The sequence below is a fragment of the Propithecus coquereli genome, unplaced genomic scaffold, assembly GCF_000956105.1.
Source record: "Propithecus coquereli isolate 6110/MARCELLA unplaced genomic scaffold, Pcoq_1.0 Scaffold435, whole genome shotgun sequence".
Taxonomy (NCBI): domain Eukaryota; kingdom Metazoa; phylum Chordata; class Mammalia; order Primates; family Indriidae; genus Propithecus; species Propithecus coquereli.
In genome coordinates this window covers 2,114,541-2,128,379 of record NW_012150119.1, presented here as the reverse complement: position 1 = coordinate 2,128,379, position 13,839 = coordinate 2,114,541, and the positions used below count along the sequence as shown (strand labels likewise).

General features: G+C 39.7%; 1 protein-coding gene across 2 annotated transcripts in view; it reads right to left on the bottom strand.

Moving 5' to 3' along the window:
• The window catches only part of MAP2K4 (mitogen-activated protein kinase kinase 4), a 124,434-nt gene extending 112,125 nt beyond the window's left edge, over nt 1-12,309 (bottom strand). Inside the window, exons 1-2 of one of the 2 annotated variants that reach the window (XM_012653953.1) lie at nt 12,132-12,246; nt 929-961 (exon numbers count right to left, since the gene is read on the bottom strand). In XM_012653953.1, the coding sequence (XP_012509407.1) occupies nt 929-961; nt 12,132-12,246 (148 nt within the window). Of the gene's footprint in view, nt 1-928; nt 962-12,131 lie in introns of both variants that reach the window. The other variant, XM_012653952.1, reaches the window with a different exon arrangement.
• Nucleotides 12,310-13,839: the final 1,530 nt, after the last annotated feature.

Here is a 13,839-nt window from a genome sequence, read left to right as displayed (position 1 = left end):
CAGTAGGATCGCTTGAGCCCAGGAGTTTGAGGTTGCTGTGAGCTAGGCTGACGCCACGGCACTCTAGCCTGGGCAACACAGTGAGACTCTGTCTCAAACAAAAAAAAACAAACAAAAAAAAGTTTTAAAACATAGCAGAAATGTTTTCTCCAGGTTAAACTTTTTTCCTTTGAACCAATTTACTTAAGAATGATACATATCAAACAGTGGTCACCATTCTTCACTACTTAATAAATAAATAAGCGGAAGCTAAAACTACTTACATTTTGAGACATTTTTACATTAACTAGAGAGTAGTCTCCTTGACATGGGATTTTTTTAACTGCACTTTATACAAATGACATTTAAGTTTAAAATACATTTGTTTCAGCTTGATAAACTTTGCTTTTTTTAATAGAAAATCTATTCTATATTCTGTGAAGATTAATGTCCTAATACAGAATGGTGGGGAAAGGGAGGGAGGCAGGGAAAGAAACAATTTTGTTTAAAAAAAAAAAAATTAAAATGCACTCAATGTATGGTTTAAAATAAGTCAACTTTAAAGCACACAATCTCTGAATATAGCTATATACTTTTTGCACCAGAGTCTTAAAATGAATTTCCTTCAATTTGTGAATTAAATTATGGTTAAGTCTGAATACCTATATATATTTTTATCCACCTATATACATCTTTCTATACCTATATACATCTGAATACCTATATACATCTTGCTCTTATTTCAATTTCAAGTGAAAACAAGAATGATTTATAAACAAGAATATAACAATACAATTTTTTTATATTTGAAAAAAAGAATGAAAAATGGAAGCTCTTTTAATGTAAAATTGCCATGGTTTGTTAGTTGAAACAATAGAGGATACATTCCCAATACCAAGATGGATATGAAAAAAATAAGTAGCATAGTATCATAAAATTTGTAGCTTACTTTGTGCCTTTTCACAGAAGTTTATCTGAAAGCCTAAAGTAAAAGAGATAAGTTCCAGTTCATTTACTGTAAATCAAACAAACCAAAATTAGAATATGACATTGCACTTTCATATTATATTTTGAATAAAGCTAACTCAAGACCAATTCAAATCACATTACCCCCACGAGAGACAACGGTAACACATGGGCTTTCTTTCAAAACTCAAGCTCTTTCAATGTATTGCGTTGTATAGAACTGAAATCAAGTTTAAATTCTGTTACACTATCTTAATCTTTACTTTTCATATCTATTCAATACAAAGAATTGCTATTAGCCCTTAGAAGTTAACAGTAACTTTTAAGATGGTTGTCAATTTTTTCAATGTTTTCAACCTACAAATTCATAATATATTACAAGTTATTTTACTAATTCAAATTACTGATTTAGAACTACCCATGATTAACTATCACCCATGATTCAAAAGTTTTAGTAGTTCTTAAATTGTGAAACACACATAAAGCAACATTTTCTAGTCAATTAGCTAACTTCAACTGATGAGACAGTAAACTGCTGAACAGGGGCTAAAATACTTCTAAAATAGGCCTGAAAAAAAGATGGCATCTCTAGGAATGATAAGGCAAAGCAGGACTTCAGAAGTTACAGGAAATAAAACTGTGAATTCCCCTTAGAAACATGAACACATTTTCCAAATGCAATTAGATCTCGTTATACCTTATACATATTGTACATATACGTAAATTTTTTATAAAATGCACCCAGTAAAATAATACATTTAAAATAAAAGCTTTCTTTCACTCTCTAGTTTATTTAGTGAATATCTGGTTTTCTTAGTGGTAGACTATGTTTGTGTTTATTATTGCTTTGGGGAACAAAATGGGAAAAGTAATTTAGAATGAGTTTGTGTTTATATAAATTCAATGAAAACATGTAGGAAAAAGAGTTAGTATTGAAGGAAGGATACGTTTAAGTAATCTTTCCCATCTAGTTATCAAAATTCCTAAGATTCTAAGAAGATACCAACAATGTACAAAAACTGAAAAATCCTAATGGAGCTCTCTGACATGACGGTACCCTTGGTGCACCATAAAAGTTAACCCACTGCTGACTACCTAAAGACACAAATGACAATGCAGAAGAAGTGGGAATGGAGAGACTTCACGGGAAAGTAGTCCTTGAGGCAAATGTGAAATGGCCCTGTTCTCTCTGCCACCGAAGGTCAATATGCTGCCCCACCAAATGTGCAGCAGGAACAGAATTCAGAAAGAAAAATCAGAGATCCATGGGTTTTCTAAGCCTAAGCAACTAAAAGCCAGCTGGCCTACCAGGCAAAATGAGCTGAGCACAAGTCTAGAGAAAAGGGCTCACTGGAAGCAGCAGGCAAGTCTTCTCTCCATCCCACTGGAAAAGAAGAGTTTGTAAAACTCACCTCCTACCACAGCTGAAGAGGAGACTGTGGAAACACTCAACTTCAAAGCAATTTTTACTCTTCTCTTTGTAGCTCTAAATACTGTGATGAATAGTTGTTACTAGGTAGCAAAAAGAAAAGGTGAAAAGGTGAGAGAAGAGGTGAAGAATTTGAATGGTGAAAGGAGGAGAAAAATAAATTTGAAAGATATATGAAAAAGAAATAAGTTGGATCTGTATGTAAGATTATGTAAAATAGAAGGCATAGAATAAAATGTACAATAAATAGAAAGTTAAAAGTCTATGTGACGGAGAACAGTAGAATATCACCAACTACTACTCTAACACATTAGAAGCTAAGTTTAGGTGCTAAAAATTCTCAAAACTTGAAGTTCTGTCATCAGTATGCACTCAATGTAAATAGTTAAAAAAAGGGGGGGGTTGAAATTCTTAAAGCATAAATACAGATTTGCTCTTTTTATCTAAATATGGATGAAATGACCAGGAGAATGGATTCTGGGGCCTCAAACAAACATCTATCTCTCTGCATTATTTCTCACTAAGAAAAGACTTGGTAACTAACCCAGAGACCAGTGGCAACTAAGAGCTAAATTAACTAGAACATAATGGCTCACCTTTTCTTTGGCAATTCTATAATTTTTTTATCAATTAAATCAGATAAAAAGCTTTTCCAGCTAAGTCTTTCTGTATCTCTAAAAGACTATATACAAATATATATGAAAAAGACCTGCAAAAGTCAGAGAGTTAGTGCTTACAGGATACATGTAGGAAAGTACCAAATAGCTCCACTAGCTCATTACATCTGAAGAGCAGGGAAGGGTGAAAGGAACCACCAACAATTTCATACAAGAGAAAGATGGTGGGAAAGAAAAGCGAGGAAAATTTCCAATACCCTCAACTTTACAAAATGCAAATCTGTGGCTATGCTATAAAGTCCATTAATATTCATTCACATATGTTCAATTTTTGAGGTCTCCCTTGTCTCCTAAATTCTGTCTCCTTATTCACTTACCAATTCCTACATGTCTGGGAACACTAGATATCAGCTTAATCTGTTGATAGCAACCAGCTAATTTGTCTTGTGTGCCTCACTTTTTTATATCCTGGTGAACTATCTGTACCCTGGGACTTAATTTTACATGATCCTTCCCTTAAATTTCCCTATTGTAAGTGGGGGCAAATGTGAGTCTTGTTCATTGTTCCTGGCCCAGGCAAGTTTATTTTAATTAAATCTTAGATCCTTCCAAGAATAAATATCAAGATGTATAGCACAGAATGCATGCAAGTCTACAAAAGAAATAAGGGTATGTGGAGGTTTTTTTCTCCCTCTTTCTCTCTAGGTCTCTCCCACCCTCGTTCCTGCATTTGTCCCTCATTCTCACCCTCCTTCCTCAATTTTGAGATCTTTTATATGGCCATAAATCAAAATCTACAATTTACTGTTTTTACAAATAAAGTGAGGTAGTACATGTTAGTCTAAGAGGCTGTCTAGGATGTATGTAGGGTATATATTAATAAAAACAAAAGGCAAAGAGTATTTGATAGAGTACAAAACAAAATGAAGAGTGTCAGGACACCAGAATTCTAGTTCCAACTGTGAAACTTAAGTCATTTCACTTTAACACTAGTTTTCTCATTTTCATATATAATTAAGAACATCAGGTAATCATCTTATAGAGTTTGAAAACTGTATTTCTAAACTTAATTTTGTTGTGTAATAGCCCTTACAGGGTTTTGCAGTAATCTCCATTCCCCTTCCTTTAGGTTGAAAGTGTAAACCGGGGAAGAGGCAGGGCTTAAGTGGTTGGTTTCCCGCCTTCTCAGTAGTCCCTTCTGATTCCTTGGACATTCTGGAATTTTGTACTGCTGAAAAAGTACATTATGAACTACCACATGAACCCACACTTACAGAAAATCAGAGCTGCCTTACCGGGTCATGTCCATAGACCATGCTACAAAGTCTGCCTTCTGTCACAAGCCTGAAGACTCTTGTTTGATGCCTTCCAACTTCAACCTCAAAATTAAAGCATGTGCCTTAAACTGCAGCTATCCAAAGAACATCATCGTGGCTCTAAATCTAAGGAGTTATCTAAAATTGCCCTAATTTTTATTTTCATTGTTCTTAGAGTGAATTCCACAAATTTATTTTCTGCTGGGTTATTTTTTTAGATTTCCTTACTTGAACTTTCTCAAACTTTATCAAAAGGGAGCCATCCTAATTTAGTAATTCGAGGTTGTTTGCATCAACCAGAACCAGTCATGACTTTATAAAATACTAATCAAATCTTTTCCACATTTTTTAAATTCAGGATCTTCTCTGCCTCATATGCCAGCTCTTCTTCTCCCTTTGGCCAATGACCATCTTATTTATTTACTCTTTGGCTACGTAACCAAATGCCATATTGTCTTCTCAAGCCTGCTCGATGAAGCACAGTATGTATACTCAGGCACAGAAACTTATAAATTATGTGAGTTTAGGCAAGTATCTAACTTCTATGAGCCTCAATTTCCTCATCTATAAAATAGAATAATACCCAAAGTGATTTGTGATGATTAAATGAGAAAATACACCTAAAATATCCAACAAAGAGCCTAGACTAGAGGAGGTTATTATTATCAGTCATTATCATTCCTGGTCTCTCCCTCAGGTGAGCAATAATCACGGCACCGTCCCAACCTTTTCTAGGTGTTCACCAGACCAGCTTAACCTACACAAAACCAGTCCTTCTCCTTTCATTCCCAGCCACTTTGAGAGAGTTAAAAGGAAAGGACTCCCTCAGCTGGGTGTGGTGGCAAGTGCCTGTAGTCCCAGCTACTTGGGAGGCTAAGGTGGAAGACTGCTTGAGCCCAGGACTTCAAGGCTGCAGAGGTTATGATCACACCTGTGAACAGCCACTGCACTCCAGCCTGGGCTGGGCGATAGAGTGAGCCATCTCTTTAAATAAAAAAAAGAAGAAAAAGAAAAGATGGACTCCCAGTGGCCCTGGGGATCCCCACCCAACTCTGTGCACTTCCACCACAACCATTCCCAGGCACAGCCTGGTGTCCTGAGGACTCCAACAATCCCCAAAAGATGGGTACTTCCCCTTGACAGACACCCAACCTAGATCCCCAGATAAACTGCCAAAAGCATGAGGGGAGTCACGTAATGTCACTTATTTTTTAGCAAAGCCAGGCAATAAATAGACATAGCCATGTCACATATATAGAGAGAGATGTCTGGCAACATTTTTCTTAGTTTCCCTTTTTTTAAATTTTATTTGAGTGATTTTGGGTAAGATGAAACACAACATAGCTTGCAAAAGCTGCTGTAGTGTCCACAGCAGTCCTCTTTCCCTGCGGTGATGTGTTATTCTTGAAGAATCAAGCTCCATACAATGTAACTGTTTTCTTCTTTCAAAAGGCCCATCTTGAGTCGTGTTATCTACTGGCCAATGCTTCCTCTCACTAAACAGTCACAAGTTAGGCCAAACCTATATAGCTCCTTTTCCTTGACCCCTTTCTACAAGTACACATTAAATTTCCAACTTTACCAAGAGTGTGAAGAGACACCTGAAGATTTTCTGAAGTTGGAGGGAAAAGGTTAGAAGCTCACCCATGCCCATTAGCAAAAACAGTAATTTGTCCAGACAACAAATTTAGCCAGAATGGCAACATATGTTGTTATTTTTTATGCTAAATGAGTTCCTTTTATGTTATATATAGTGTTAAGAGGATTCTATTACTTTTCAAATCTATACTGGTCTCCTGTAATTAAAGTCTTCTATTAATACCTACTTGCAGATTCCCAATTAAAATGTCTCCAGATTCAAAATGCCACTGTAAACCCTCTCTGCAAGTTTAGAATTCTATAACATGAAGAACACCAAGGCTCCAAAATCAACCCAGAAGGTGCCTTACAGCTTCCACCCCCTGACTGAAACCTAAAATAATCTTGTGCTTCTATTCCTGAATCTGCATCACTTCTGGCAAGGATTCTTCTTTCAGACCTGAATGGCTAAAATGTCTTAAAGAGAACTCAGATATCCTGTGTAGTAAAGTAGTAAGAAGAGCAAAGGCTACCATTCACACAGCTGGATGAAAACCTACCTCTACTAAAACAAATTACTTAACTTGAAAGTCAATTCCCTAATCTGTGAAAGGGACTATGCCCACCTACCCTTAAAGAGTGGCTCTGATCATCAAATTAGCCAAGGACAGTGAAAAACAGTTGTGTTAACTGTTAGTTTCCCTTTCTTTAAATCTGAATTAAAGTTCCTCAGGTTGTATCATTTGGGCCATCTATCTCATAGAGATTGCAAAGGAGATTGACCTAAATTATGCAGGATGGAGTTGATTATGATATCCAGTTCCCTAAAAATAAGGAAAACTCCATGGGCCCCAATCAATCCAGCTTCTCAAATTAGGTAAAAGAAATGGTGTGAAAGAACAGAAATTTACAAAAAAAGAAAAAAAAAAAGACTCAAAATACAGGATTAACTAACATTCCATCTTAAATTTCAGCACATATTCACTCTGATAAGATACATTAGAGGAAAATGTGAGAAAATATGTATTCTAAAAGTGAGATGTTTTTCTCTTTTTTTAATATTAGAGTTGCTCTCATTTTTAAGGGAACATATAAGAAACACAATATGTACTTTGAGAAGGGACTAATTTGCTGAGCTGGACTTGTGTCAGGTTATGTTTAATAAATAGTAAAAGAAAGGACATGTAACACATTGGGAAAAACAAGCAAAGGTTTGGAACTCTTCAGTGTCTGCAAAATTCAGTTCTTCAAAATTAAGATAAAGGCCTCCTATGGTTCCTGAAAACCACACGCTAATTGGTAAAAATAGAAAAAGAGTCAAATATAATCAAAAGCAGGGTATTTCATATATAGTTTATATATTCAAATATTACTGAAAAAAAACACATTCATTTTTAAATCTTACTTCACTTTTTCTTAACAGATACACTTCATTAAAGTTTTCTGTGTGTTTTGTAAAGTAGAATCAATCTATCATATTTTTACTTAAACTGATACGTGAAAAATGCTAAGCTAAGGGTAAATAGGTAAAGACTAGACTAGTCCAGAAGTTTTCTATTATAAACCTGTATTTAAGACCTAAGGAAAGAAAAAGAAAAAACTGCCTAGATCAGCACATTAAGAGAATCAAAGGCATCTACGACATATACTTTATAACTATTTCCTATAATATATACTTTATAAATGGCTGTGTTTTTCAGAATAAATTATAGGTTCTAACTATTCTAACCATTTTAAGAAAACATCTTTTTTAACAACTGACATTTCTTAGCTACCTAAGTTTAAGGAAAGGATTTTATTTTTCCCTGCTCTAAATCTTCTACAATAAATTTAATTTCTTATCTTTAAGAGATCTTTTAAATCTATTACATTTTTGGTAACTAGTAACTAAAGCAAGTAAACAACCATGTTTATTAATAATCCTTACATACTTATGGACATTTTATAATTTTCAAAGCACTTTCACATGCACCAATTTAATAATGTGATTCTCACAACAGCCCTATAAGTTAGATATTATTGCCATTTTAACAAATGGGTAATTTCCCCAAGGTCACAGAGCTTGTACCCAGAAGAGAAGATACCTTAACCCCAACTTTCTGGGTCCAAATCCAGTGCTCTCTCCACTTCAACATTCTTTGTTTCTTAAACACTAGTAAATGCAATAGGAAACTTAGTTGCTACCAGCTCCTAGTAGAAAAGAAATCATCCCACCTGTGCAATTTCATTATAGAAGTTGTTGAACTCTCAACTAACTGGCAAGCTCTATTGCCCAGAATATGCTATTCTCCACATGCCAACAGTGATACTACCCTAATACTATTTGTTATACATAAGACTTGCACACCTGAGATTAATTACCTGGTGTAGTGGGATCTGCTTCTCTTCACATGCTTCACACTAACCTGGCTAAATTCACTGGGTTTTTGATTTAACACAATAAAAAATTCAAGCCATGGCTAAGAAGGTTCTTGAATGTTACAAGCCAATTCCATGCTTTAAGTTTACTAAAATTTCTTGGAGTAAGAATCATACTATTCCATAGTACTTGGCCCTAATATGCAAGAAATTTCCATATTAAATTCACCTACATTGACAAATTATTGATGAAACATTAAGAATAAAACTATATCCCACAGTAGCTTATTTGAGTATTTTTTCCTTCCTCGAATGCAAACTCATCCTAATGTCAAATATATTTTTACAAAACCATTCACCTAACTTGGCAAACAAATCTGCATTTTGCTATTTTTAGTCACCAAACAACCAAAGCATAAAAACTACTCAACTTGTAAAGATTGGGTGTGTTGGTGAATGGATATGAGAAAGAGTGAAAACAATCAAATATATGAGTAATAAAATTACAGCTACTCTCCATTATCTGAGGGACAGTGAGAAAAATGTTAAAAGAAAAAAATGGCCAGATTAGAAGCCACAGCTGTTAGTATAAAAATGTAACCAAAGCTACGTCTTCTGAAGACTGTTATAAAGTAGAACTCATTATCAATCCCATTCCAGCCATGCACTGCCCCATGAAAAAAATGAGTAGAGCAAATTTATAGCTAGGTTTCTATTTCATATCATTCACATTATAATTCATTTGAGACTCCTAAGATCCAGAAAAGATAAAAGATTTGGAGTATGAAGTAGAATAAAGTCTCACCTAGGATATCCTGAAGGATTTGCTCAATAACGAAAAATGGTTAAATCAACAATGGTTAGAAAGGGTAGGAACCAATAACAATGAAGATTTAAAAAACTGTGTTGTAGATCATGAGGGGTTATGGACTTATTTACTGATAATGAATGAGAACATAACAATATTGTTGCTACTAACAATGATGGCTAACATGTACTGCATCCTTACTATGCCGGTCCCATGTTTACATGCATTCTCAAAGTACCTGTGAAGTAAGTATAATTCCTACTTTCCAATTGAGAAACTGAGACTTAGAGAAGTTAAGTACCTTGCCCAAGGTCACAAAAAGCATACATAAGTCCTAGAGAAGGGATTCAAACCCAGGACTGCAGAGCTCTGCCTCTTATGATATTACAAAAATGGTTCTCAACTTGGACCACTCTTGGGACATGAATGTCAAGCCATGAAAAAGTATACAAGGTTATCCAGTGCCCAGCATAGTGCTTATCACACAAGAGGATGTCCAATGTCTGCTGGATGAAACATATTCCTTATGTCCCACAACTGAATCCTCGTGTTTGAAAGAACGCGGTCATCAACAACTTCCAGAAAGGTAGTTTTTTGGGTGGCAAGTAGAACCAGATTGAGGGTAAAGAGTGGCAGTGTACCAAACATCTAAGGACCACTCTGCGAAGTCTGATCTAAAGCCAAAAAAGGTACTTGGTAGATGAAGTTTGGTATGCAAGGTTTGACTCTAACATGACAAACAAACAGAGAGATACTAAATTGCCACTTAAACTATAACTTGGATAGTGCTAGACAACATCTTGAGAATTTCAAGTGCTTCTCTCCATTCTGAGTAATCAAAAGAGGTTCAAGAACAAGATACAATGAACACATTCCTGAATCAATCAAGGCTAGACACAATACTGACCAAAAAAATTCAGCAATAATTCAAAGAAAGGTCTTAGGTCCTACTCCCCTTTAAAATGGCTTCTGCTTATTAAAAAGTTTAGTTTACTGGGTATCAAAATATAGTAATGAGGGGAGAACGGAGAGCATCAGGATAATTTCTAACCAAACAACTTACACTGCATTCCTAGAACACTCTTAAGCTCTTCACTGCTTTGGAACCTTCACACACACTATTCCCTCTGCCTAGAACCCTCTTGCAGTAGAAGAGGGTCAGCTTTTCAGACAGGCCTTCTCTGAACATCTTACCAAGCAGACTGCCCTCCCCCTATTATCTTCTCTCACAAAACCCAGCCTGCCACCTTCATCACTTTTCTCAATTAGAAGTTCTTCTTATTTACCTGCGTAGTCTTTCCTCCCCCATTCTCCCAGAAGGGTAAACTCCATCACAGATAAGAGTGTCCAATTCACTCTTCTCTATAAATTCAGCACTAGAGTACTGTGCCTGGCATGTGGCAGATGCGCAATTATTTTCTGAACCAAAAAAAATAAATTTATACAGCTTTCCAAACTGTCAGCCTTCCCATTCCCATCCCCCCTCAAAAAAAAACCTTGAGTTATTTTTATAAACCTTGTAAGTCACCCACTTTGGACAAGCAATATAATCCTAAATTGTCATTTTGCTGTTTCATTTCCCCCTACCACCAACTAGACTATAAAGCTGTACAACCAGGAAACCAATCCTGTACTTCATCTGTATGTGTTGTGTGGGCATCCAATAACCAATTCGATTTAAATTAATTATCTTAGGGCTTACACAGAAAGTGTCCTCTGAGCTCTGACATCATCCTATGTATCTATTACTGTTTTTTTATGTATATTAAAATTATCTCACGTGGAGGGGAACAAGGTTGTAAAGATTAATAAAATCCTGTCTCTGCTTCCTGAATCACAGCATGCTCTCATAAACATGAAATATTCAATAATCTGTTGAACTTAACTAAATACAGGATGCCTTTTAGGAAGAGTTTAATCAAAAAGTAACCATGGTCACACTGACTACCAAGAGTATCCCGGCAAATTCTGTTAATAATTCAACATAAGCAGTTTGCTAAAGTTGTCAAAAGATTTCTGAGATTCCCTGTTTTAAAAATAGCACTACTACTCAAAATTCCCCAGTAAATTTAAGGAAACGGTCCCTAACGGGCTTGGGCCTGGTATTTTCACAACACCCCCCGTCAAAAGCCATATAGAGCTAATAAGTATTCCCAGTGGGGAAAGCCATTAATTAGGAGAGCTGCCTCAGATGTCCAGACACTACAGTATCACTTTGACCCCTGCCTTCCTATTTCCTGTATCTGTCCATTTAGACTGAATTCAATCGTCGTCTTCTATTATTTTTTTCTTTTTCTTCCCCCCACCCCCTCCCCGCGCTTGCTATGCTAACACAGAAATCCCTGGTCTGGAACAAAATGCCCAGGCCAATGGCTGTCTGCCTACCTTACAGGTGGCACAAGCATGAGCAACCGCGCGCCCCCCACCCCCGCCCCTTTCAGAACACAAAACCCTGCAAAAGTTGAAAACGTAGGTTCCAAGAAGACCCTGGAGCCTAGAGGTCAGCTCAGTGGTCCGGCTCCTGCGGCGTCCTGGCGAGAACCAAGATGGCCCTGAGCAGGGCCCACTGCGGCTGCAGGGAGCCGCGCTGGGGCGGCGGGGCCGAGGGGCGCCGGGGCCGGGGCCGCCGTCTCCGCCGCCGCCTCCTACCTGAGGCGGCAGGGACCGGCACCGAGGCCCGGCGGCGCCTCCTGCCCCGCAGCAGCCCCCGGCCAGCGCGTTCCCGGAAACGGAGGCCGGGCGGGCGCCAGGTAAGCGGCGACCGCGATGGGGGCGGCCGCGGAGGCGGTCCCAGACCAGGTGGGCCCCGCGGGCCAGTGGGGCGCCCGGCAGGGCCGAGGGGCCGAGCGCAGGCAGAGGCCGCGGCCCGGGCCTGTGCAGGCCGGAGCCCGAATCCAGGCCGGGACGGAGGCGGCCGGCAGTGGGGCGGGAAGCCGGGAAGGAAGGAGAGAGGGAGACGCCGCCGGCCCCAGAGGCTTCCTCAGCCGGGTCCGGGGGCGTCCGCGGCGGCTGGGGCAGGCCGCGACGACGCCGACGGCCGAGCGAGAGGACCGGGGTCTTGGCGCGGCCGCGTTTCTTACCCTGCATGCTGCTGACGGCCGGGTGGCCCGGCGCTGGGGACCCTACGGGGCCCGGGGTGCCGCTGCTGCTGCCGCCCCCGGAGCCGCCGCCGCCGCTCGGGCTCGGAGCCGCCATTGTTGGGAGTGAGGAGCCGAGCGGCGCCGCGGCGGCTGCAATGCAGCAAGCTCGGCCTCTCGCACGGCCGAGGGGCGTGGCCTGTGCCCGCCTTGGGCCCGCCCCGACACGCCCCGGGCCCGCCTCCGGACACGCCCCGAGCCTGACGGGGAGCCTGCCCCAGACGAGGAGCGCGGAACCGCCCGGGTGCGCGACCTGAAAGGCAGGCAGGATTCCTGGACCAGGGCTGCAAGTCCGCGGAGCCTGAAGGGATTTGCAGCATCAGCAGTGCCTGTGCATTTGCGGGGAAAGAGGGCACACAGCTTCATCATTTCCACGGAGGTACGTGACCCCAAAAGTTTTAGAATCCCTTTTTGGAATCTCAGAACCCAAAATCAGAAAAGTAAAGCTGAAAGAGATCCCAGAGGTCATGCTTCTTGTCCAGTCTCTGACACATCGCTTCCAGAGGGGAGTTAGCTATAGCTTTGGATACAGTTTGGAGCTCCTATTAAACCCTGCCTAATAAATACCCCAACCCTCTACACCTCCCTGCGGGGAGGGGGAGTCTCAGGGAGGTGCTACCCGAAGTGCTGTTCATGGACCCATCCCAAAACTACTGAATTAGTGTCTACATTTTAATATTTCCAGGGAATTCATATGTACACTAAATTTGAGAAGTATATCTTAAGCACCCAACTCTCCTGGCCTCCCAAAACTATCTACATCACCATTTTCACCTACACACATGCTGGATTCCTTCCCTCAAATCCTCTATATGTTATGTAAGACCAGCTATAGTCATTATTGTAAGTTACATAAAATGATAACCCTAAAAAACAATATCAGGTTTCTTTCAGTGCTTTGCACAAAGACTTTTATTTTAGGAAGGCATCAGCTAAAAGCGGAAAAATAGTCCTCTATGATGCTAGGGGTTTCTGGGCCAACTGCAATGTACTTGGAATGCTAAGACATGAGTTTCTGGACAGTCTTGCTGCCTGTAATAGAATGATCAGCTACCTACATCACAAAGAATCTAAGCCATGGAGTTGGATGTTTTCTGCCCTTTGGAAGCATTGTACAATCTATACTTGGACATCCTTCTCAAAACTCCTTCCACTTAGACCTTATCTGATGCTGGACTTTCCTCATAGCATGTTGCAAATGTGTTCCAGGTCAAATTGGCCCTGCCTTCTTGCTCCAAACTCAACCTCATCCATCACCTCGATCGCTTAGCTTCTAACAGTGACTAGCCATAAAGGGCAAGTGGGAGGCAATACAGGCAAACTGAAGGTGACTGCAGGTAGGTATACTTAAGTGGAGAGGCTTCCAGAACTCTCCTCTGAGGGCCTAGCTGACTGAGTGATATCTCCAGGTCATTATAAACATTGCCAAATCCCCGCTCTGCTCTTGTTGGTCCTGGGGCATCCTAAATGTGATGTTGTTGAAGGGGAAATCTTATCAGAACCAGACAGGAAAAGTTCCTATCCAAGTTTTTCAGCTCAGTACAGGCTAAATATTCTATCTACATCTTCTTCATAGTGCTGACGGGAAGATGGGAAGAGATACAACGAATGACAAAGAAAAGGAGAAGCCGTAGTGGCTCCCTAATATTCT